Source organism: Epinephelus fuscoguttatus, linkage group LG5 (assembly GCF_011397635.1).
Source record: "Epinephelus fuscoguttatus linkage group LG5, E.fuscoguttatus.final_Chr_v1".
NCBI classification, from domain to species: Eukaryota; Metazoa; Chordata; class Actinopteri; order Perciformes; family Serranidae; genus Epinephelus; species Epinephelus fuscoguttatus.
This window is the reverse complement of record NC_064756.1, coordinates 26,713,133-26,739,601: the sequence shown is the minus strand read 5'-3', so window position 1 is coordinate 26,739,601 and position 26,469 is coordinate 26,713,133. Positions and strand designations below refer to the sequence as shown.

The window sequence follows — 26,469 nt, the reverse complement described above, 5'->3', positions numbered from 1 at the left end:
GATAGAAAAGCTTTCCCTTTTAATGCCTGATTTGTACTTAATGATTTGTAACTTTTGTGTTTTATTTCCTTTTATTCTATTTTTGCCTCTGAGCACACAATTTTTCTCAGCTCTTAACTTTTTTTAAAAATATATATATATTGTATTGTTATTGTTGGCTTATTTTCATGCACTTTGTGAAGTACTTTATAACCTTGTTTAGATATGTGCTATACAAATAAAAATTCTATGATTATTATTCTTACACTGTTATGAAAAAGGAGATCTGAGTCACATATGAGCATAAAAAAATCAGATTTGGGCCTCTTCTGCCTGCAGTATGAACGTAGCCTTTGTGCATGTGAAAAAAAAGTAAAATATTGTTCTTCATCTTCACAGCCAAGGTCCTGGATTCTATAAATTTATTACAAACAAATATCCACATGATCTGTTAACGATTTTGTTTTTTAATCTCTTCATTCACTGTAAAGACAAATTATCGTATGCACTGAAAATATGTGCTGCGGTGCAGGCACACACATAACAAACCAAACACATTTACACACACACACACACTTGCATGCACACACTAATGAGGATGGAAATCCCGCCGTCTCTCTGCTGTCATCCCCGTCTGTGCCCCTGCCACCAGCTGTCAAAAAAAGTAAAAAGTTTGAAGTTTTGTCTTTTATCCTTTTTCGATGCTGGACAGTGCCAGGCAGTCAAGCAATCAAACACAAAGTCACTTCTCACCATCAATCCAGTCCCTCTGTTCTCCTCCTCAGAGCACTCTACCATTATTTTCCTTCTTCTCTTCGTTTCAAGTGTCTTTGAGTCCTCGCCTGTGGATGACTGCAAGAAATTGAGTTCTCTCCTCTGTATATATGATGCACATACATACTATATGCTGAAGTACATTAATGCATTGCAGGAACAGAAGGTGAGCTGTCATTAGCTGCGCTCTATGCGAAAATGTCAAGCACCGGCTTGCAATCAGCACCTGGATGAGCTGGTGTTGAAGCTGATGGGGCAAAGATGTCTGTAATTACTACAGTATTTAAAACAGTCACGATGCAGTAACAACTGCACCCAAATCACCCAAATGACAAAAAACAAATCAATTTCTCACTCACCTCCAGTGGTATTTAGGCCTACAGATAGTTTTGAATTAAAATGTGCAACTAATGTTCAATTCAACAGCATCATTTCAGTCTAAAATCTGTGTCCCGGTTACTCTGGATGACCCACAAACCTCCACTGGACAGACTTAATTGGGACTCCTGAAGTAAAAGTACTGATGCAAACTGTTGACAGTGAAGTTTGTGGATAATCCAGAGAAGCAAGGACACTGATTCTGTAGAGAATTTTTAAAATCTCAAAATCCAAGCACATAAAACCGAAATTTGCAGATCATTTTACTTGCATACGTTTTGCCTGCAGCGCTCCATAATACAACATAATGGACACTAGGAAAGAAGCATGCATTTGCCCCTCTGGGTGAGCATGAGAAAATGGCTCAGTCTGGTGAAAAATAGTAAAAATGATAATTTTGAAGATGGGGCTGTAGACTGAAGGCCTGAAAGAAGAGATTACATGATTTTTTGCTGTAGTTGATGTGGGATCAAAAATTGTGGTTTTAATGGGTTTCACTGGGGACATTTTGGCTACACAGTTTATTATTCATGCATGATAGGAGCTGAGATTGAACTTCCAAAATCTGGAAAATTTAAAACCAACAAACAAAATACCATGGATTACATTTAAGTTGTAAAAACCCCCAATTTTTTTCTCTCCCATGCCTCCCTAAAAAATTCCCGTTAGAAGTGCTCTGAGCCCGTCCCATTGGTAGGAGGCCCTGGGGCAGACCCAGAACACGCTGGAGGGATTACATATCTCGTGCCTGGGAACGCCTCGGGCTCCTCCAGGAGGAGCTGGAAAGCGTTGCTGGGGAGAGAGATGTCTGGGGTGCTTTGATCGGCCTGCTGCCCTCATGACCTGGCTCCAAATAATCGGAGGATAATGGATGGATGGATGGGACTGCGTATCACAACAGCAAAATATCAAAACATCTGTCGACAAACTCTCACAGAACTCCTGCAGTATAATCCAAGTCTCATTCATCCATTCTTATGCTCAGTGTGTCCCAAATTGAAATCTTGCAGCCTGGCATTGAAGAGATCATGAATAAGCTTCACTTTCAGTTCAGTTTTAAATAATAAGGTTTCAGCAAAAATGCATGTGTTTTGGAAGTAATAAGCATACAACTGGATAAATGAGACTTAGATTATACTGCACGAGTTGTGTGAGGGTTTGTAATCGATGTTTTGATACAGTTTTGCTGTTAAACGTGGTTCCAGATCAGTCAGTATGTTTGACGTTGTCTGCGGAGGCATGCAAAAAAATTGTTTTTCTTCATCAATTCAAAGTAACACAGCATGACTCATTGATTTACAACTGGTCATTTGTGGGTGAAACGTTTTGTTAATGCAGCCAAAACATTTCAACGATTAAAAATGAAAAATTAAGAAAATGTCCCTAGTGATGCACTTGCTGGCATTATTATAGCCCAGCCTCCACCTGCCTCAGGATGATGTGTAGATTTCCTCTTGAACAGCCCACAGGCCCTCTGTGAAAGAAAGAGCAGAGAGACACACATCAGCTCTGTGTCTCTCTATGAGATCGGTCTCCTTCTTCCTTCTCTCCGTTGCTTTCAGCAGCAGGTCAGTGGGAAACAGAAAAGCAGCCCTGTGCGTCCACACAGTAGCATCTCTGTTGCAGTTTGGACTCTGACCCACATCAGCTGCTGTCTGCCCAGCTAATTGTGCGACACTGTGACACTCTGCCTTACTTCTTCCTGAGAAAAGACAAGCAGAGCCAGACACCTGCTCCCTTTGTGTCTTAATATAGTGCTCCACTGACCCCAGTGTTTGTGTTTGTGTTTTCCTCTGCAGTGGAGCGATGCATGAGTGTGATGCAGTCCGGGACACAGATGGTGAAGCTGAAGGCGGGATCCAAAGGACTGGTGAGACTTTTCTTCCTGGATGATCATCGCTCCTGCATTCGCTGGAAGCCCTCACGCAAGAGTGAAAAGGCAAAGAGTGAGTATGCATGGGCACACACGTATACACGGTGTGGAGTTTGAAAGATGTGGGTCAAACAAAAGATGCTATGAAGTTTCATCATGGGAAGTGCAGTATTTGTGGAGCCTGAGCTTTACTAGGGACTAAAAATCAGGATCTCTCAGTATTTGCTGCTTTGATTTTGACTGTTACTTCTTTAAACCCAACTTAATGAAGAGCACTTATAAGTAACTGGAATATCTGCTACTTTAAACATCTAAAGAGGCAAGCATAATGAGCAATCAGCAACAAAACCCCTTAGACAAACCTTATTATGGGAGAAAAAACAAAGGTTAATGATCAAATTATTCATCAAATTGTTCATTGAGTGCATTTTTTACACTTTACAGAATGATAATAATGAACCTGAACTTATCAGTAAAATGTTCACCAACAAAATATTGCATTTGTTGGGGCTGACGTCCACCGTGGACTGAGGCAATATGTGTCAGGTTGTCCAACATAAGGCCCGTTTCCACTGAAGAAGTTCCTGGTACGATTTGGGGGGCAGGAACTACTACAGGAACGTCCTCTCGCTCGGCCCTCTCAACCACCGTGTCTCCACTGAGAGAGCGGAGTAGGAGGAAGGTTCCTGTAAAGTTACCAGGCTCTGGATGTGACGTAATCGTTGCACGACCATTTTGACTGGGGTGATGTAGGGGCGTAGGGACGCTGTTAGCTGTTAGCCCTTAGCGGTGTCTGTAATACTCAGTAACTCAATAAACGGTCCATGAATTTTTCTTTTTTTTTTCCAGCAGATGTCTTAGTTACAACATGATTGAGCTAACTGGAGTAGTTTCATGTTGTATCCGACAACGGGAGGCTTTTAACGGATGATGTCCTGATGTTAGCTTTGCTGCTAGTGTTAGCTGTCCCTGTCAGCTGCAGCCACTGATGCTTTCTAGACATCGTGATTTCCCAAAACTGAATAAATACCACACATAGCAACACAAAACTGCTTTGCTAGCTCAGTCATGTTGTAACTAAGATATCCGCTGGAAAAAATGTTTTTTTCACGGACCATTTATTGAGTTACTGAAGCTATGAACGAGCTAACCCAACGTCTACTGAGTTTTAAAAAGGCCGGCTATTTTGCCGCTTTCTGTTGACGTCACATTCCGTCTTGAGTATATCCAATCAGCACCAAGTAAACCCCAAGCCCCAGCCAGGAGTTTCTCGGGGCCATTCTGAGTACCTACTCTGAGGCAGGGACTTGTTTAGCCCCTGTAAAAGTTCCGGAACTCTGTCCTTCGGGGGTGGTTCCTGCGGTGGAGACATGCACCAACGGCCCCGGCCCCGTAAAATTGCAGTGGAAACAGGCCTATACATCCCATTCTTGTGAATGTAAAATCTCAAGAATGCTTTGAGAGAATTTCCTTTAATTTGGCACAAACGTGGACTCAAGGATGAAGTGATTAGATTATGATGGTCAAAAGAAAAAAACACATTTTTGGCCATACCTCAAAAATTCACAAGCTTATTATGATAAAATTATGACATTTACCAATGATTGTACATACATCCATATACACCACTGTTTTAATGAAATACAGAATGAAGAAAAGAAGGAAAAAAGTGATTTGATATAATTCCAATCCTGACTGAAATAGAAAATCTTTTTTAACAGCAGCAATCAGCCAATGGTCTGAAACAAAAACAAAGAGTAAAACATTTCAGTATTGCAAATTATACTTGGTTTGAGGGTTAGTACTACTGTAATCTTTCTCACAGAGCCAGCCAGCATAGTCAGTTTTGTTTGTGTTGAAAAAGACAAAAAAGAGCAGTAGTTTAAGCCATACTGACACACATACATTACATCCACAGTCATCTGGTCTATCTGAACAGTATATATACCCACAAACACACGAGTAAGCACGAAATACAAGACATGTAAATTAAAACATCATTAAAAAAAGAAGAAAAGTAAAGAAAAAACATGAATGGAAAAAGAACTTAAGCAAGATAATCAACACGTGATCTGATTGTCAAAATTATTCTTTGTCATAAATCCCACTTACCCACATATATAAACAACAAGCATACAAAGAAACACACATAAAACCCAGAGATCCTGAAGGTTGTGCTATTAAAAAAAAAAAGGAAACAGACAGGGTTGGTAGAAAGTCTTCGTTAGAAGGCCCCCAGGGTGAAACATGAGTGGTTGCCATATTAAAGTTAATCTGTGTGCCTGATCCATCCTAAGGTATCTAATCCTCTCCATCTCCAGCGCGCTAACAAGGTCGGCTAGCCACAGTTTAACATTAGGCATGTCTTAATCCTCACATAGCATTAATAACCATTTCTTGAGACAGAAATTAAGACAGTGTTGATGAGACGATGAGAGACCACTCATGCTCCCAGAAATGTTAGATATAATAGTTAGATGGTCTTCACTTGGCATGCCGGGATTTTAGAAAAAATACTATGAATATTGATCCAGTAATTCTCGATCTTCATTGTATAAAGCTGTGAGCAAGGGTCACATTTCTCACATAATGGGGACACTGAGGGAAATAATCTGTGCCGCTCCACCTTTGAGTAATGTAGTCTGTGTGCGACCTTGCATGAGGTTATGTTTAGCATTTAAAGAACATCTATGTATCTGTGTCTGACTACTATTTCGTTGTGCTTCAGTGACAAGAATGCTAAGATCTTTTTCCCAAGTGCACATATGTTAGAAGTGTCTACTTTGCCTTGTCGTATATTAATGTAAAGGTTTGATATAAAGTGAGGCAAATAGGGGGACGTCTGACAATTTCCCTAATTGTAGAGTGAATCATTATCATACAAGTGTCTGAATATAATCTCTTAAATGTAAAAAAATAAATCTTTTTTGTAATGTAAACATGTTTATTAACATTTAACCAAAACTACATTTTCTTATCGTTAACTTAAAGGTATACTGCGCTAATATGCTAAATCCATTCTATTATCACTGTTTATAAGGTGGCCCCTTATCTCCTGCTCCACCAGAGGTGTACGTACACAGCAAGCTATTATGTTGGATTATTGCATTTATTATAACAGAAGAGTCAATGCTTTAGCAAGCTAACTAAGCTAACTGTCTGCACCTACCTGTCAAAAACAAACAAACAAAAACAGGCCAACTCTGCATCACTCGTCATCCTCTCCTTCAGTGCTCGCTCGCCAGTGAAAGTGAAAGCCAAACCCAGATTCACTCTGGTTCTGGAGCGAGCTTTGTCTTCTTGGCGTTTCGCCACGCTGTACTTGTGCTTTTTTTGTTCTGTGTCTGTGATTTTTGTGGCTTCGTCTTGAATGCATGCTGCTTACGGTCTGATGCCTACCTTTAATGTTTTTTTTTTCCAAAGCCCTCACCTGCTCACTTTATTGGCCAGGGGCTACATATCCGTAAACTCCCAAACACAGTGAAATAAGAATAAAATACAGACGAGGGCAGAGTCTCTGCAGATAAATACACCGCCACACATCCAGTGGGTCATCGAGAGAGATTACTTTTGTATGACTCCACATTGTTTTTAGGAAAATCCCACCCCACAGACAGAAGTCAGGATGGGAAATCCTGTGCTTTGTATGGCCAATTGTCTGCCCATTTGTTGCCCTGTTGGACTTTTTTTTTTTTTTTTTTTTCGTAAATTGGAATAATTCTTTAAACTTACATAATGATAGTAGTAATACTACCACACTATTTTTGTAGCAGGTGTTACAAAGTGCTCAGCAGATTGTCTTTGTCTCTTCCCTCATTTCGCCCCAGAATGTCTGTTGAATCAGCCACACTGCTCCGGCTCTGAGGGGATTATCATCATATATTTCATGGCCACCTCACAGCATCACTGTCACTTTTTCTTTTGCATTACTGGCTTTATGTTACAACCTACATCTGTCCATGGACCTGTCCTTACATGTAAATGACAATGTGCGTGTGTAGGCTGTCAGCGTTAGATAAGCCTCTCCACTGACGTGAGAAACAAACAGCAGCTGCCAAGGTCTGTCTTTGAGTTGGTGTGTGTGTGTGTGTGTGTGTGTGTGTGTGTGTGTGCTATCTGTCTGAGCGGGATCAAAATCAGGCTGCCATATTGTTACTTTCAGTCATCGGAGAATTTCAGAGATGAGATTATGTAACGGGATGAAAGTGTAATGGGGAAATGGACATGGATAATTTTGGAAGGGATTATGACAGCAGTATTTTGGGCTGGGTAAGAAGGCAATTATTGGAACAGAATCATTAAACCATTAATTCTTTAATCAAGTTATCAAACATAATGGTGTTTCCCAAAACATTAAGGTTCATTATTCTGGGGAAAACACAACAGTGCAAAGATAAGGGTCATTAGTGAATTGATTTAATTGAATGAGAAACCTTTGACAGCATGTTGAAGGTTCACCCCTGAGAGAGAGTCTGTGAGGAGAAAACAAGCGCGGTGAAGAGATGGATGTGAAAATGTGTAAAACAGGACGTAGTTTACTGCTGGCTGTTTCTCTCCTAACAAAGACACGGAATCAAAAATAGCTGAGTTTCTACTCCAATCTCATTAGACCATGATACTCTCTGAAGCCTACAGGAACTGCTTTCTCTGAGAAAAGCAGAGCAAGTGAGAACGCACTTAATTTTGGTCATGGTTATTTTTCAAAAAGTTTTCGCTGTTATTCCATTTTAAACTTGTCTAATTACTCTGCCTGCTACGTTTGCCTGGGTCCAGACCTTTGAATCTGTCCTCTGTCAGATATCAGGCGACCTACTCCATCCCTGTCATTATAATGTATTGGGAATTGTCAAGGAGTTGGTCACAGTAATACAGACCAAGTAGTGCTCCAGGGATGCTGTTTTTCTGTAGGCCGATGTGGGAGTTAGCTTTGTCCTGGTTCCCTCGTCAAAAAACCCTATGGGATTTTTCCACTGGATTTTGGATTATTGCCATAAATAAGCTCTGTGGCAAACAAATTATACTTAGACGTTTTGTTCAGAAAGATAATCTTCACAAATGAACACAACTTTTATAATTTAGGAAAGTAAGGAGTAAAAAGATAATGTTAGGCTATAAATGAACTACACTACGGTCGGATGATGTAACATTGCTACTAGGGGTGGGAATCGGCAGAGGACCCATGATATGATACTGTCACGATACTTAGGTCACGATCCAATATTATTGCGATATGCTGAGTATTGAGATACAATATATTGCTATATTTTGTGATTTGTTATCTTTTTTTTTCCAACTGCAAATTATTTCCCGAAAGAAAAACTTCGTCAACATCAGTTTTGACCCATAAGATAAAGTTCATCATTTTTATTGCAGCAAAATGTGATACAAAGCAGAAATACTGACCTGTCATTAATGCTGCATACACCGGACAAACTGAACTGTTAGCAGATTTAACACCCTCTGCAATGCCAGATTAAGCGTTTGAGTGAATCACTTTACATTCAGGTATCCTGCTAGGTGAATGGCATCACCCACGTTAGAAGGGATGCTGGTTACAACCACAATCTCCAATTCTTGTGCTGCATTTTGCAGAAGGTCTGCAATGTTTGCTCTGGTGTGACTTCGGTGTACTGCTCTAGTTTGGAGAACGTGAGACAGACTTTGCTAGTTCTGTGTGAGATAATGTGCTGTTATAGTCACATGTGAATCCACTGACCTTGAAGTCGAGTTGTCACAAGTTAAAGCCACCCGTCCTGCTGTACTTAAAGATTCCTCAACTTTATGCTTCACTTCCCTGTAGAGCTTGGGTACGGCTGTGTCAGTGATAAAACGTTGGGACAGAGTCACATACTGACGGAGTGTTTTTAGCATGTAACAAAACCCTTTGTTTCAACAGCGCTGTATGGACACAGCTCTTTGCACATGAAGTAGGCTATGGACTGTGTTATTTCCGTAGCTCTCTCAGAGTTGGATGGTAGCTTAGTTGAGCTAAGTGTGTCCAGTATTGGTTGATTTTTTTGGCAGAGTGGGTTTAGCGTTAGCTTGGCCATCAGTGGCTAACGCTATCTCTGGATGACGGAGTGTGAGGTGAGCCCTCATATTCGCAGTATTCCCAGAGTATTTTATTCTCATTTTACACTGCTTGCAAACCCCATGTGTCATATCCAAGTCCCTCTGTCCTTCTGTGTTAAAAAAAAAATCCAAAATTACTTCCTGCCAAATGCCGCTGACTGAGACCTCTGCTGACCTCACAAGGAAATAAAATATCAGCACCATCTAGTGGACCGAAAAAGCAATTGATTTTATTATGCTAGTACCAAAAGATGTGTTAAAATGTGTATTTGCAAAAATTGATAATGTATATAATAGGTTGACACTTGCAGTCTGTGTATCGATACAATAGCGCCACGCAAAATAACGCGATACTATGCTGTATTGATTTTTCCCCCAACCATAATCGCTACCACAACAATCATGTAAAGCCATGGTTGCCATGATGATGTTCTCTCATTTAGCCACTTGTTAACAACCGCCTTTTTGAAGACACAGAAAAGCTTCAAAACTCAGGAGTGGGGTATCTACTGAAATATTTTATGTCATAGACCAAAACGTGACAGTGTCCTAAGCTTGTGTTAACCACAGACCTTATTGCAGGCGTCTAACCACAACCCATTCAAAAAACCTTTGACTTCGAGATGAGGGAACCAGGAGTGCAATTCATTTCCAGATTTTTGGACTCATTCCTGGGGCACTATCACAGTGGTTTTTAAGAATAAATTAAGGGTAGAAAACCACCGCATCATGTGCATAAAATTAAATGACGCTGAGCGAATGCTTCATCAGTTTATTCGTTTTAAGCCCCTTTAAAGAAATCAATATCAGTTTAAGTGTATGCTATATTCATGATATTTTCCACATTTTACCTTGCGGTCAGAAACTCTTTCTGACAGGAAATTGAAGCTGTTATCGCAAAGCCACCAGACTCCATTGACAAAAACACTAATTTTACTTCACAGAATACAGTTCCTGGTCCACTGCTTTCTTGATTGGTTAGTGTATCAGGTAAAGCTGGAAAAATATTGCAAATATAGACACTTACACTGATTTTTTTCTTTGGTGGCTAATAGTTTGCTGCAGTTTCCGTCCACAGCAGCACATTGCGCAGCCCATGCCCAGCGTCTGTGCTGGTAGATTTGGTTTATCAGAGACACTAACAAGTATATAAAATAAGCACGGCAGATGTGCAAATGGGTCAGACCATCATGTCTAACTATATGAATATATACATTTGATTGATGAAAATTGTAACAATATTATAAAAGCCTAATCTTTTTTAATAGCCTAAATATCTAACTTTAAAAATCTAATGGTATATGCATATATAAAACCCTAAACCTGATTTAGAATATTACTGAAAGACATTTAATTGAACACAATGTACTGGCCAAAGCTGTGCATGCTTTTTGGGAAGGCCTGTGATATAGCAACACAACTTCTTAAATGCTATAACCACACTGTCCATTCATATTCGCGAGTTTAATTGACATAAAACAGACATATGAAGCCATGGTTTGACAAAACATCAACTTCCTGTCAGCATCTAAACATCACATTAAACAGTAGGCTACAAAAATAGGCTACAAAAAAGTGCAGAAACAATATTTCATCAACCAATAAAGCTGCTCCTGTTTGTTGGCATTCTGGAAGAGCAAACGGAGAGGAAAATCAATCATACTGTGCTCACAGATCTAGGCACTTAGAATTTAACAAGTATCACAAATGAGCCGGGGTTGCACCCATGCTGTGGCGTTCCTTACAGACCGGAAAAAGCCTTCATGATGTGAAAGCTATGATAACTGCCAAAGAACAGATACATGCAGACACCACAATGGCAATGATGGCATTTACGTAGTGAGACTGTAATGTGTTACATTTAAGGTGACTCTTTCCTGCTCTAGTGAGAATTTCGCAGCTGGATGGTGGTGATGTGGTTTTCAGGCAAAATAAACTACAATTTATGAATATCTTTTTTATACATTTTTGGACAACAATAGAATATTTACAGCCTTATAACTAAGTTGTATTCCAATGTTTATTAAGTTTATTTATTTAATAAATAAACTTAATAAACATTGAATTTCCCCTCAGGGGATTAATAAAGTAAATAAACTTAAACTTATTAGAGACAGAAATCATTAATGAATCTTTTTTCTAATAATCAAAGTGGTCTTTTCTTGTCCTCAGTCACCATTGATTCGCTGTACAAAGTGACAGAGGGCATTCAATCGGACATCTTCCATCGGCATGCGGACGGCACCTTCGACCCGGCCTGCTGTTTCACGGTGTACCATGGAAACCACATGGAGTCCCTCGACTTGGTGACATCAAATGCGGAAGAAGCCAGAACCTGGATAACTGGCCTCCGCTATCTCATGGCTGGGATCAGTGACGAGGACTCGCTGGCCAAACGGCAGCGTACACATGACCAATATCCTTTGAACAAAGGTTAATTTTTTTGGTTTCATTTCTGTTCTTTTGAGGGATTTTTTTCTCAGCTTACATGGAAGCTTTTTCTGTGAGACACTTTTGCTCACTCAGACACACTCTCAAAACAAATATGTGGCACTACTCGAGGCCAAGTGACATATTAGTATTATATTTGTTTCCATCTACCTGTAGCCCAGTATTCTTGATCTGGGTTTTCATTTGTTTAGAGTCTGAGGTGTTAGTGCACACTCAATAGCTCAAAGGCGATCACTGACACTAGAAATGATATGATACCGAGTTGAAATGCTTGAAATCATGCAGACAGATTTTATTATAATGCTGCATTTTCCTTAATATGTGTTTGTGTGACGTGGCTGAAACAGACATTCGAGGAGGCCGATAAGAATGGAGATGGTCTCCTGAACATCGAAGAGATCTACCAGCTTCTCCATAAGCTGAATGTCAATCTGCCGCGCAGGAAGGTCAAACAAATGTTTCAGGTCAGAATATGAACCCATTTTAAATCATTTAATGCTAAGTCCTTTTCAAAACAGCAAAGAGGCAAACTCCTTGGCTGAAAAATGATGCCAAAGTGGAAGTGCCAAAAACTGCAGTTCCTTATACGGCCACCTGAGGCTGGCTCCAAGAGTGGGTCAATCTCCATAGACCTCCATGTTAAAATACCCAACTTTACAGCAGAAATGAACATGTTTACAGCCTAGTACAAACAGTTTGGGGCTTTATAGCTAATTTCACCGTTCATGACAACTGTCTCTAAAAAAAAATTGTTAAAAAAAAAAGTAAAATCTAAAATGGCAACTGCTTAAATTCCAAACTCAAGGCTTCTAAATCCACAAACCAGTGGGTCACGTCACAGTGGCTACATCCATTATTTTCATTCCATCTCTAGAAACAGCCCCTACAATCATAAGTAGACGGTGTGGGATGCTAATTTAAAGCATACATCAAAACAGAACAACAACCATACAAACATTCACTATTTCACATCTCACATGTGCAATAAATTGCTCGTTCATTCCTTTTTAAGGCATTAGCAGTGAATAGAAATTCATTACCAAAACATTTGCGTCCATATTAAGCTGTCTTATTAACTAAGAATGAGTTTTGCTTTCATTCAAACACATTAAATTCCTTGTATATAAATATTTTAGCGGACTGACGTCACATTACTGCTGCATTTCTTATTTTAATGTGCATCTGTGTGATTCGAATAAATGTGCAAGAAATATTTCATATGTTCGTAGGGGAGCGAGACACTTCTAGAGGGAAAAGATGAAGACGTGTGTGGAGAGAGCTGCCTTTAATTTTTAAAACAGAAGTCACATTCAGTAATGTCAGAAATCCACATTCAGAGTCTACTGGCTTTTCTAACACTGATGCAGCAAAATCTTTTCACTTTCTTCTTTTATCTATTGACCATAAGACAAATTGACTTGATTGAATGGTTAGATGTGACATTAGAGAGCATTTATTTTGATCTTTTAATTTGCACCTGAGCGAGTTGGCCAATTTTTAGGGAGAGTGAGGCAACTTTTGGTTATCCTTCACAACTTACCACCTTCAAAAGCGGGTGTTCAGTAAGCTGGCGCAGGAGTGAAGACTCAAATCCAGACTCACGAGGCGGAGGTTTAGGGGCTAAACAGATCAAAAATACAGTCAATACCTGCATGAAGCCAGATAGGCACCCAGCACTCACTCAAGGGATCAAGGAATGCAAGGCAGGCAGAGCAAAAGCAGGCCTGCAAAGTCTAGCCAACAAGGCAATAAAGACAGTCTGGGGAAAAGAGAAAATGCTCGCTGGGAAGTGTGCTGGCTTTGACAGCTAATGGGGAGCAGAGAGGTCAATGGCTGGGTGATACGTGTGGGGGTGCAGGTGAGGAGACGCAGTGCCTGAAACAGGAGGGGTTCTTCTCATATTACAACGACTGTGTTTAGGTGCACAAAATATTGTAGTTTTTGCCTAATTCCAAAATACACAATATTCCTACTAGGGCTGGGAAATCTATTGATATTATATTAATTTTATAAAATGAGACTAGACTATCTGTCTTAGATTCTAGATATGGTAATATCCTAGCTGTTGTTTTTTCCTGGTTGTAAGGCTGTATTACAGTAAAGTAGGGCTGCCCCAAACTAAGAATTTTCTTCGTCGATCAACTGTCGTGATTTAGGGCATGTTTACGATATTAATTTAACTATTAAATGATATATTTTGGGCGGGGCAACACAATGGTTTGAGTTGAAGGTGTGAGAAAGAATAATATCAGTAACATTGTTAACACTGTGCTACATTACAGAGAAATACAAAACCGTCCTAATGAACCTTCATTAATATAGGCCTATATTTTATCTACAAGTGCACGTCACACACTGAGCGAGTCGCCTGTTAATGAAGCTGTGGGCCAAGCAGTAATGGTTGTGCTAAGTGGCTAATGGGCATGTAGCTACGTACATGTTTCAGATGATACGTCATGTTTGTAGTCAACCAGTGAAGATGAGTTTACATATCACCTTGGGTTCATCCTTCACCTTCTCAAAATGATCCCACACTTTGGATTTCCTGCCCGACATGTTATTAACTAGCCTGTGGAATAACCGCAGGTACCAGCCCTGGAAATTTGAGGCCGAACACATGCCGTGTCTTTAACCACTTGAAAAATGTAAGGTCGGGCACTGGGCGCTACTTTTGCCTATTTTTTGTGCCAGCTTTCAAGAGCGTGGCAGCAGGCATCATATCAGAGCTTATTTACCTGAAATCCTGAGTACAGATCTGATCTTCTTCCAGGAGCTGTTTGTAAGCCTGTCGTCTGTGGGACAGATGTAGAACTCTGGGTATCCCTGCACTGAAATGATCAACTTTTCCATATTTATCACAAAATGATATTTACAGAAGAAGGGAAAGATATCTGTTGGCTGTGATTGGTTTGTAACGTGACTCCTGTCTGACTGCTGAGCGTGGCCACTTCCTGTGTCTGTTCTTTCAAAATAAATTCCCACGTGGTCTAGTCATATAGGTTTTGATTTATTTTGACAAGGCGCAGCTCTTAAAAGAGTTTCACTTTTTTTTTTTAGTTTTTTTTTTTTAGGCTATCTGCGACTAATGAAACATGCAGCCATCTTTTGGTCATGCACTTCTACTTTAGCCCTGCAAATTTTTAGCTAGTTGGTTTGTGTACAATACACAGAGAAAGAGGGAATACGCTGTTCACATAACTTACATCAAATACTGAATATATAGAATAGTGGAATATTAGTGTGTATGGAAACTTAGTCACTGAGAGTGAGCAGGAAAATCACAGTCAGCTAACAATGAATCAGATGAAACCATGGCAAAACAGATAACTGCCACATGGCCCTAAATCCCTCAGGGGCCCCAAAACCAATTCACCAATTGGATTTTGGTAATGGTAAGAGTGAAATCTTTTTTCTATGTATAATTTTAGCCTATTGTGCCCACAAAGCATACAGTATTCCTAAATAGATTTGTGAGTGTTTGTGAGTGCATTTTGAGAAACAGGCGCCCAGCAACATTTTTTTTTCTCTGTGGCCCCTTAACAGTTTTTTTTTTTTTATATATATATTTTAGGAAATAGAAATCTTAAAGCAGTGTTCCAATCTGGACCAGTTTGCTCAAGATTCAAAATAGGTCTCTTTATAACCTAGTGACCACAGGAAACAGCAATCTTAAAATTGTCTTGCACTACGTGTTTTAACAAAGCTATCCAAAATATCCCTGAAAGCCTCCTCTTCTCCACCCCCAGCAGTTTAGAGTTGATACCGTAGATTGTTTAGAATGTCATAATGGGCTAAACTGTAGTTTCGCTCCAAGAAACAATTCACTCTTTGGGTTTAGATTAGATGGGAAATTTCATAAATTTATCTCTTTCCATTTATGTGTTGGCGGATGACAGCTTTGAAAACCGGAACAGCTTGTGCTTGAGCTTAAAATACCCTGAATCTGTTTGTTTTCTGTCCATGCATTTCTGATGAAGTCCTTCACAGTGATTTATCCTGCTGGCTGTGTGTAGATTCTCTCTGTGATCGAGTCCCCGATGCACACAGCGTGCTCATTATGGGTGTGTGATGGAGCTGGTATTATTAGATTTGGTGTGGAGTCGATGGGCCCCCGTGAGATCCAGGTAATACGAGATGCCAGATCCCAGTGAGCAGGCGGAGCGATGTGGCAGAACAGAATGAGCAGAAAGCCGTGCTGCGTGTGTCCTCAGGCAACATGTAGTGAGAAGGCGGGTTAGGAGAGAAAAAACATGGTTGGAGAGGTAATGTGTTTGTATCGTAAAGACTGGTACATTGGGCACACTTGCCGGTGTGAATTTGTGTTGGTATGTGAAAGAGAGAAATGTGACGAGAGATGGAGGAAAAATAAAGATGAGACAGTTTGCAGCTGCAAGTGTGCACAGCTGTTTCCATGTGCACACCTTCATAGCTGACAAGTCTACACATCCTCTAATTTTAGGCATTGACCGATATACTGGCAGTAATTGCTAGTTTCTATTATAGCCTGAAAATCAGACTGAATTGCCATTATGTTTCATGTCATTCATTCAGTCTGACATTGTGTTTATGTTCATTTCTGTTTGAAAGGGAAAGGCGTTGGACCTCATTCACTAATGTCATTGGAAGCATTTCCTTAGTACAGAAAAGACGTTTTAAGCCGCAGAATCTTCTCACCTGTGTACTTTCCTCGTGAATCCCATTGTCCTCGTAGGTTGAAAGAGCGTGTCAGTTGATCCTAATTAGCTCAGGTAAACACTATGCAAATCCCAATAAAAGAGCACGGCACTGCAGGGCCGTGTGCATACACAATAGTCGGAAGAACAAAAGTTAAGAGAATTAAGCTACCCAAACCGAAGTCGAAAGAACGTCGGGCACTGAGCTCCAAACATAAAAAAAAAATTCAGTAGTTCTGAAGTGGAGGTGCTTCTGCATGAAATGAACGCCAAGCGAGCTGTCATATTTAGTAGCGTCAGGATATAAAATAAGAAAAAAAAGATGCGTGAGATGCAAAAAATACATTTTAATGAACCTCCTGACCTGCAACCACAAACTTTATGCATTATAGTAGCACAACTGTTTAGACCGAGGACAGAGACGAGTGCCATGGCGTCCAAGGTGTGTATGTGTGTTTGAGGGGGAGAGATGGAAGGTGGAAGGTAGACTATTTTACGCAATGCTTCTATAAGTTATTCATAACTTACACAGAACGCTGCTTTGTCACTTTTTGTCTCGCTACCTAAACCACCCATAATATTTTCTAGCAATCACTAAGTATTAGATGGCATGATTCACATTAATATAACTGATATGAACTGAAGTGTTGGTCTTGTTATAACTGGTAATATAAATCCTATAATATTCTACAATTGAAGAATTAAAGAAAATGCAATTACCAGTTATTTTGCAACATGTCAGCACTCAAATGTGAGTAAGGGGGCGATCACACAGAAATGAGACGCTAGAGACACGGACGCTTCAAAGATGCTTGAAACGCTGGAAGCGCTTATTCATTGCGCACTAGACAAAAAAAAAAAAAAAAAAAAAAAAAAAGCAAGTAGCGCCTGTGGAGCAGGGGTGTGTGCGCAACACACAGACACATCTCCTGTCATCTCCCTATGTTTCCCCTTGAATATAGTGTTTCCCTCAAAGACAGTAGAGACAGTACTAGCTTACATGAAACTATCATGAGCTATCAAATCAAATCCAACTTTGTTTATATAGCACTTTTCATACAAAAAAATGCAGCACAAAAACTGTGAACTACGAAATATGGTCACCAGCCCTCTCACATATCCCACTGTCTGAAAGTTAACTAGCTGCTACGACTATATTGTCGTCGTCAATTACATTGTACTCACCAGACAAATTTGTTGCGCTGCTCGCACAGCTCCATGCGTATCTCCTCCTGTGTTTGAGAGAATTGAGGTGTGCGTGTATTGTATAATTCTTAAAAATCAAATATTGTCAGGATAAATTTCTCCTCTTCGGATTGCATTGTGTTGTCTGTTGCTCGTAACTGCCGTAAGCTGCCGTAACTGACCAAACTGTCGTAAATGCCACAACAAAACAGGAAGGAGGATTTGATGATGAATGGTGCTATTGGTGCCTGACGCTCAAAAAGTTGAAAATATTTTAACTTTTCAGCGTCTATGCCCGTCTAAAAAGACGCTTGAACGCCGGTCAGACGCGCCGTATCATAGGAAAACAATTGTTTTACTGGCGTCTAGCATTTCATCTCTGTGTGATCGCCCCCTAAGTGTGCTTTTGAGGGTGTGTAGATTCTTAACTAAGAACAAATCCCAAATAAGAAAGCACTGGTGAATGTCAGAATCTTCCAGAAAACTGCGTAAGTGGGATTTTAAAAGTAAATGTCATCTTAGGAACAGTTGTTGAATGAGGCCCATTGTTTTTTGTTTTGCCTTAGCTGATTAGTAGTAACATGTAACATAGCCATCCCATCATCATTTGCAGCAGACACGGTGACTGTAGCTGCCAGAAGCAGACACTAAATGTTTTTCATATTTGACAAAATAAAATTTGATTTACTTTTTTTTTTTTTTTTTTTTTTTTTGTGAGTTGGAAGTTTCTGTTTGTTTCGGATGAGCGCAGTGTGAATCACACACATAGAGTCACACTGCAGTCCATGAGTTTGTGTAGAGTTTCACTTACCATCAAATTATAATAGCCTGAGTTGTGTTACAGATGACATTTCACTTCCTCCTCCTCACAGGAGGCAGACACGGACGATCAGCAGGGAACGCTGACATACGAAGAGTTCTCTGTCTTCTACAAGATGATGTCTCTGCGACGGGACCTGTTCCTGCTGATGATGGCGTACAGTGACAGAAAGGATCACTTGACAGCGGAGGAGCTGGCCAACTTCCTGCGCAATGAGCAGAAGGTGAGAGGTGACGCCTGCCTCGGGATGGAGACAATAAAATTCTCATCCAGTGATGTTAAACTGGACACATTTTTATGATGAGGTGTCCAAACTACTTTCCCCCCCAATCAGCCATTTCAGTTTTAGATCCACCAACACAATAGAGATTGATTATGATCTCGTTCTCCCTCCTTTAGTCTAACATGTAACTCCCTCCGTCTCAGCTGTCTGCCCAGAGGAATCAGCTTCACTAAGCCAATCTATCATGCCTAAAATTGGTTTGTCTCATGGGAGCCCTTTTCTTGTTCCTTACACTTTTTCTTCGCTCTTTTTTTTCTTTCAGTGTTTTTCTTTGTGTTTCTGACACACTCTTTTCTCTCTTACACTGTTATGGTGTCATTTTTCATCATGCTGTATTTACCGCCTCCAGCCTGCGATACTCAGGATTAATACTGTTCTCTGACTGCTTGTTTGACATGGCTGACAATTAATTTAATAGCAACACAAATGCGTTATAATAAAGATGGGAAATCATTCTGACTGCATTTAGCATTTACATGGGGATTGAATCATTTTTACTACATCTCGAAGAGTCTAAACATGCTTTTTGTTCTTCTTTTTGTCTCTACAGATGGCCAATGTGACTCCAGAGTATGTGGCAGAAATCATTGACAAGTTTGAGGTGTCAGATGAGAATAAACAAAGAGGAGTCTTAGGGATTGAAGGTAACTTTCCCCCGTTTCACTTTCTTCATGAACGCCTTTATTTTCAAATTTTCTTTCATTTTTTTTCCATCTTCCCCCCTTTTATCTGTCATCGCCACCATCAGTTTTCATCAATTACTCTGTTACATGCTCTCAAAACAGATCTCAAAATCAGGCAGTGATGCAGTGTACACCATTATGAAGTTTGCTTAGGAGGTGTCAACCTGCAAGAGCAGAGTTGAACTGATTGTATTGCCTATGATTATGTGACACTGGCCGGTTCACAGAATGAATGATTATTGCTTACACCATTAATTAACCAGTAAGCATTCATTAAGTCATTCATTTTGCGAATCACTTATCCTGTTGGAGGTCGCAGGGGAGCTGGAGCCTATCCCAGCTGACATTGGCTGATCGACCATTGCCAGACTATGGGACGTGGATGACAGACAACACACATGCAACCATTTACGCTCACATTCACACCTACGGCCAATTTAGAGTCACCAGTTAACCTAACCTGCATGTCTTTGGACTGTGGGAGAAAACCCACGCTGACACAGGGAGAACATGTAAAGTCCTCACAGAGGGGCTCCCCCAACCCAGGGTTCGGACCAGGAACCCTCTTGCTGTGAGGTGACAATGTTAAGTGGGATTAATAATGAAGAAATGAGAGTTAGCATGATCTACAGATTTTCCTTGGCTCAACTAGAAAGCTTGAGCACAAAATTAAACATTTTTTGATCATTTTTACAGCAGAATATTTTCGGGTTTTGTTGAGCCATTTCATCTGAAATAATATGTACAGTATAAAAGAATCACAAGACTCACTTTCCAAAATTAGAAGATCTTTGGCTTCTAGCAAGATTTAACATATGATTCAAGAAAACTTTTATCTGATGTGCACATGTGTCCTTCATTTTGGTTTTAACAACATAAAACACTTGTCTATTTTAAAGGAAATTGAAATTTAAAAGTCAAGTGTGCAGGACTAACGGACATCTATTGGCAGAAATGGTACATAATATTCACAGTTATGTTTTCATTAGTTCACCTGATACTAAGAATTGTGTTTTTGCTACCTTTGAATGAGCCATTTCTATCTACACATGAAGGGTGTCCTCTTCTACGGAGTCCGCCATGTTGTTTCTACAGTAGCCCAAACCAGACAAACCAAACACTGGCACTCGATAAGGCCATTCGCATTCCTGCCTTGGTCACCGTAGTTACCCTGCATGCGAGGTGCATAGTTTCAGTTCTACAACCTTACTGCTAGATGCCACTAAATCCAACACACTGTGCCTTTAAGGGCAATTTAATAATAAATTAATCAGGATTTTTTTGAAATGTTGGAGCAAATTTACCAATTCAATTGCCTCTGATATCAACCATTTATATTTACTGTGAATTCCAACCCTCATTATAAAACTCTTAAATCCTGACAATGAGTGTGGCTGAAATCCTAAAAAGAATAACCATGAATGTTCTGGGATTTTGTCTTTGGAAAGTGTTCATCTCTCAGTGTCATTTCAGGTAATGCCACATGCAACTGAAGGGTGAGCTTAAGGGAGAAGAAGGAGTGAGGATTGAAAGGGGTGGCTGGAGTGAGAAGAATTGGGAAGTCAGAATGAGGGCGGTGGGAGAGAGAAAATGAGAGTGTGACAGGAATGAGAGGAGTGAGTATGGGGAGAGGAGATGAGAGGGGGAGGAGGAAGGGTGAGACTAATCTTGTTGTTGGAGGCATGAAGGCTAACACTGTGTGTGTGTGTCTGACTGATCAGACCAGTATGCCTGCAGGCCAGAAATGTGTGTGTTTAAGCATGCATTGTGCACAGATGTGACAGCAATGTACAAACAGATTCACATTAACATCTTTTTACAGTGTGATGAGCTGTTACCTACAGTACTTCATGTCAACAAAACATGTGGTTAAAATCTGAAGGCAGCCATGATGGCAGCCATGATGAGATTACATGTCCTGTCTGATCACTGACTTCCCGTATCAAAAATCTTTCCCACATTTGCGTCACATTTTTCCATTTCTCCTCCACAGTCTCCATTTACACGTTAACTGTCTGCTTTTTTCCCTTGTCTGCTTTCTGGCTTTTTCCCGATTTTTCATGCTCTTGGTATTCTTGTCTCATTTCTATCCCCCCTCTCTGGATGAAAGAGTGCTTTCTTCCCTCTCACTCCTCTTCATGCTTTGCCACCTAAAAAAAGTTGTCTGTGTGAAGTATATCCGCCAGTACCGTGGCTTCAAACCTCACCACTCTGGTGTGAAACCACAGCGCTCTGGTTTGAATGTGCATGTCTGTCATCCTTTGGTATATTCCTGGAGATCAACCTGCAAATGAAGAGATATATTGAAGATGTCACTGCTAGGAGCTGTTAGAAGGTGCATGATATGATCTGGTGGCTGGCAGTTTGAAATAGAAAAGTTTTTGTGTTGCTGCAACAGCTGTCTTCCAACATTACCTCTGCAACTGACGTCTCCACTTCAACATATGTCAATCAACAAGACAAAGAGTCTGCAACCACGCAGGTGGCTAAATGTTCATCCTCCTGAGACCCTGTGTCCTCATATGAGGACATTATATTTTGGGTTTACTGGACCTTCTACTTCATTCTGCTCAACTTAGACCTGTTATCCTTGTTTGTGGACACTTTTGCCTGTCATCTAGTGGTAGCAAAAGCACAATACACTAATCCATGTAATCTGCAACTGACTTCAACATATGTCAATCAACAAGACAAAGAGTCTGCAACCACGCAGGTGGCTAAATGTTCATCCTCCTGAGACCCTGTGTCCTCATATGAGGACATTATATTTTGGGTTTACTGGACCTTCTACTTCATTCTGCTCAACTTAGACCTGTTATCCTTGTTTGTGGACACTTTTGCCTGTCATCTAGTGGTAGCAAAAGCACAATACACTAATCCATGTAAATACAAGATGGCCATCTCTGCCAAGTTAGTCTGCAGCAAACACAATGGTTTAATCTTTTTTATTTATGATTAATAACCTTTGTAGTTTCATATGCCATTGATATGTAATTTGACCTAGTTTAGCAAAGATAACTAAGATGCTGTTAACTCTAAAGTACTTGAAGACAGTAGGACTTCATTGTTGTCTCATTTAAGGATGTAGGGACTTTATTATCATTGACAATGTTTAGTCCTTTATACTTATCAGGGCCTACTAATCCCAAATAGCCAGGAGAAATTAAAATGCATACCAAACAAAGGTTCAGGTCTCAGGAGGATGTGCTTATGTTAAACAGGTATTGTGTTTCAACCTATCCCCAGGCAACAGTTTGTTTGATATCTGACAAGTTAGCACCCCACAAATGACGTGAAGGACTTAATATAAAATTAAGTACGTTGGGTTTAGGAAAGAAGGATTATTTATGGTATGTTTAGGAAAAGAAACATGACAATGACGCACCTTAAAATAACTAAAACTTGACTTGGTTTCACACGGTTCCAAACACCAGCCTGCTGAGGGAAGGTCCTGTGTTGTTTTATGATCCAGCACCCCAATCTGCCTCCTTATGATGACTTTTGGTTTTTATATACCTTTTTTCTCCGGTCACTGCGTTGGTCACATGATAGCAATCTTCCTGATTATGTGGATTATGCACAAATTAGTGGCTCATGATTACATGGATTATATAGGAATTGTTATGCATTACTTTTTGTACGTAAACATACGAACAGTGCCTGAGAGCAGTTTGTATGTTTACCATGTTCACCATCTTAGTTTAGTTTGTTTACAGGCTAACATTTGCTAAACTAGCAAACGAGCACTTAACACAAAGTACAGCTGAGGCTGATGCGAATGTCCTTAGTTCTGCCAAAATTTGGTAATGAACCAAAGCAATGGGATAACTTGAATGTTTGACCAGACAATGGAGCTAGACGAAGAGTCAGAGGATCACCGAAATTATTACAACTTATCCCGCTGGCCAACATAAATATCTGTGCCTAGTTTAATGGAAGTAGTTATTAAGATATTTCACACAAAAAAGGTTATGAGGTTGGGATGTAGATGGACCAGTAAATCAAAAGCTTCGCCTTCCGGCTCAGCTCCCTCTTCACCATGACGGTCTGGTGCAGCGCCCGCATCACTGCATACACCACACCAAACCGCTGATCTGTCTCATGCTCCATTCTACCCCCACTTGTGAACAAGACCCCAAGATACTTGAACTCGCTCACTTCAGGTAGTAACTGTCTTCCAACCTGGAGGGGGCAATCCACTGTTTTCTGGCAGATAACCATGGCCTCAGACCCTGGAGTGCTGACTCTCATTCTGACTGCTTCACACTCAGCTGCAAACCACTCCAGTTCATGCTGGAGGTCATGGTGTGATGAAGCCAACAGAACCACATCATCTGCAAAAAGCAGATATGCAATTCTGAGGTCACCCTTAGAGACAGGGTAAGGAGCTTGGCCATCCGGAGGGAGCTCGGATTGGATCCGCTGCTCCTTCGTGTTGAAAGGGGCCAGTTGAGGTGGTTCAGGCATCTGATCAGGATGCCTCTTGGGCACCTCCCGTTAGACCAGTGATGTCCCACTGGTAGGAGGCCCTGGGGTAGACCCAGAACATGCTGAAGGGATTACATATCTCGTCTGGCCTGGGAATGCCTTGGGGTCCTCCAGGAGGAGCTGGAGAGCATTGCTGGGGAGAGGGATGTCTGGAATATTTTGCTCGGCCTGCTGTCCACACAACCTGGCTTCGGATAAATGGTTGAAAAAGAATGGATGAATGGAACATGAATGTATGTACAGATGTCATGCCAATCCATCCAAAACTTCAGTCTGGACCAAAGTGGTGCTCATACCAACAGGCGGACAGCGCTGCCATCTACATTAGCATGGCTAAAAATAAATTATGTCCGAGCACATGTAACGTTTTTTAATCCAATATTCAAAGCTACAAAAATGTATTAAAAGGGAGAAGGCAGAATTCTTTAACGATGCCTGGTTTGACTCTAAATTATTATTTTTCTCTCATAAATATGTATCTTCTTTCAGGTTTTACAAGTTTCATGCGCAGTCCAACGTGTGACATTTTCAACCCTTTGCACCACGAGGTGAATCAAGACATGGATCAGCCTCTGTGTAACTACTTCATCGCCTCCTCTCATAATACATACTTGACTGGGGACCAGCTCCTCTCCCACTCCAAGACCGACATGTATGCCTGGGTGCTGCAGTCCGGCTGCCGCTGTGTAGAAGGTAAGCACAGATTTAAATATTGACTGAGGCCTCTTCCACGAATTTTTGACGTGTCACAGTAGGAAAACCATCCACATAAATGATAACATTATGCATGGCTGAATTCTATTCTGGCCTTATGCATTTTTAAGCAATTTCACTGTCACAGACAAATTTTCAGTGTCAGAATAAATCAAGAGTTTTACGTCAGTTGATGCACGCTCCCTTGATCATGATAAGTGAGCTTGAGTGTAAGGTGGTTATAAAACTGTAGATCTGTCTTGAGTCGGTCTTTGCATTCACATGGTGTGCTTGCAGTTCTGGAAAAATTAAATATGTTAAAAATTATTGTAAGTTTTTGGTGGTGGCTCATGGTAAAGAATAGCTGCACTCTCTCCAGCACCAAACAAGAAGCAGTAAAACAGGTAGACATTAAGGGATGGAAGGGACTGGAGGTGCAGCATCATGAACAAGTTTCTGTTCTCTTGTACTGTGAAAAGGGAGGAGAAACTGGTGGAGTTGTGAAGTGAACAAGAGTCAGTGTTTAATTTGGCATGTATCTGATCCACAAACCAGGACAAAACCTTGTTTTTGAATTGGTTTCCAATTCCCACGGTGTCCTCCCAGTAAAATAGTGCAGTGAGTTGAGGCAACAAAATCCATATAATCCATTGCATCTATAGGACACCATTTATCTTGTGTTCCTAGAGCTATGTGTTTCTGTGGTTAAGTAAGGAACTGTCAGTATTTCATATTTCTTTTAATGAGATTAGACTGTTGTCTCACTCTCATCCCGACCGCTTCACACCCGGCTGCAAACCGCCCCAGTGTGTGCTGGAGGTCACGGTGTGATGAAGCCAACAGAACCACATCATCTGCAAAAGCAGATATGCAATTCTGTGGTCATCCTTAGAGATTGGGTAAGGAGCTCGGACATCCAGAGGGAGCTCAGATTAGAGCCGCTGCTCCTTTGAGTCGCAAGGGGTCACTTGAGGTGGTTCGGGCATCTGATCAGGATGCCTGAGATTGGTGTAATATTTTCCACGGGGAGCAGGATGGGAAATCTTTAAAGGAATCTAGTCTTGGAAATATGAGCCTGCACAATCCCCAGTCTTTGTAAAATCCCACAGTGTGTGACTAAAAAGATGTGAGGGGGTGTCAGACTTTAGTCTTTAAAAAGTCTTTTCAAAGTCTTCTGGTGTATGGCAGGCATTAGCTGCTACAGCTTCAGGGTCCTGGTATTGTGCATGTTGGCTCACTGTCACACTGTCATGGCGTACTGGGACATTTGCATACAACAGAGCTGTCATTATTGTTTTTAGTCAGACCTGTGCCTTTCCTACTGTAACATGTAAAAATGTCTGCTTAGGGATGTTTGTGGATGTTAAGGATGTTTACTGCTGAGCAATGTGGAACATTTTTTTAACGTTTCTAAATTGAAACTCAGCACCCATTTTGCTGTGTTTATGTTTGCTAATAAAATTTGAAAAGGCCCACAGATGCCAAAGCACTGAAATAATAAAACCCCAGTCTGACTATTTTGCGCATGCTATTGCTTGACCATTACTTTCATTCACGCTAGTTTGTGTCCCAGACTGAATAAAAAAACCAGAGTTCGTCAAGAGAATGTGAAATAGCTGAGACATCAAGTACAAATGAAATCGACTGCCTTCTCCATATTCAAAGCAGTGAGGAGACACAGAAAACTGGGAACAGTAACATGATGTGTTGTTTTATTCATGCATTATTTCTTCTGTTTTTCCCTGCAGTGGACTGTTGGGACGGTCCTGATGGAGAGCCGATGGTCCAACATGGCTACACACTGACCTCCAAGATTCCGTTCAAATCTGTCATAGAGACCATCAATAAATATGCCTTCATAAATAACCAGTGAGTCAAAGCTCCCTATAGAGTGTGTGTGTGCGCATGTGTGTTTGTGACATCTAATGGAAACTGCTTCTATTATCCCATTGGTATTGTACTGGGAGAAAATGGCCCAGAATACCAAATAGAAATTCAATTTAACTTATGTTTTCTCACTCATATAAATCTGACTGAAACATCATTTCTGGTTGACATTCAGAAGAGCACATGATGTCCTCTGCTTCAGGACAAACAGCACAAGACATCTCTAAGCA

General features: G+C 40.6%; 1 protein-coding gene across 3 annotated transcripts in view; it reads left to right on the top strand.

Moving 5' to 3' along the window:
* The window catches only part of plch1 (phospholipase C, eta 1), a 97,096-nt gene that overhangs the window by 37,169 nt on the left and 33,458 nt on the right, over positions 1-26,469 (top strand). For all 3 annotated transcript variants that reach the window (XM_049576860.1, XM_049576858.1, XM_049576859.1), the window contains 7 exons: positions 2,931-3,077; positions 11,249-11,492; positions 11,862-11,991; positions 18,258-18,428; positions 19,039-19,132; positions 24,149-24,352; positions 26,101-26,221. In XM_049576860.1, the coding sequence (XP_049432817.1) occupies positions 2,931-3,077; positions 11,249-11,492; positions 11,862-11,991; positions 18,258-18,428; positions 19,039-19,132; positions 24,149-24,352; positions 26,101-26,221 (1,111 nt within the window). The remainder of the gene's footprint in view (positions 1-2,930; positions 3,078-11,248; positions 11,493-11,861; positions 11,992-18,257; positions 18,429-19,038; positions 19,133-24,148; positions 24,353-26,100; positions 26,222-26,469) is intronic.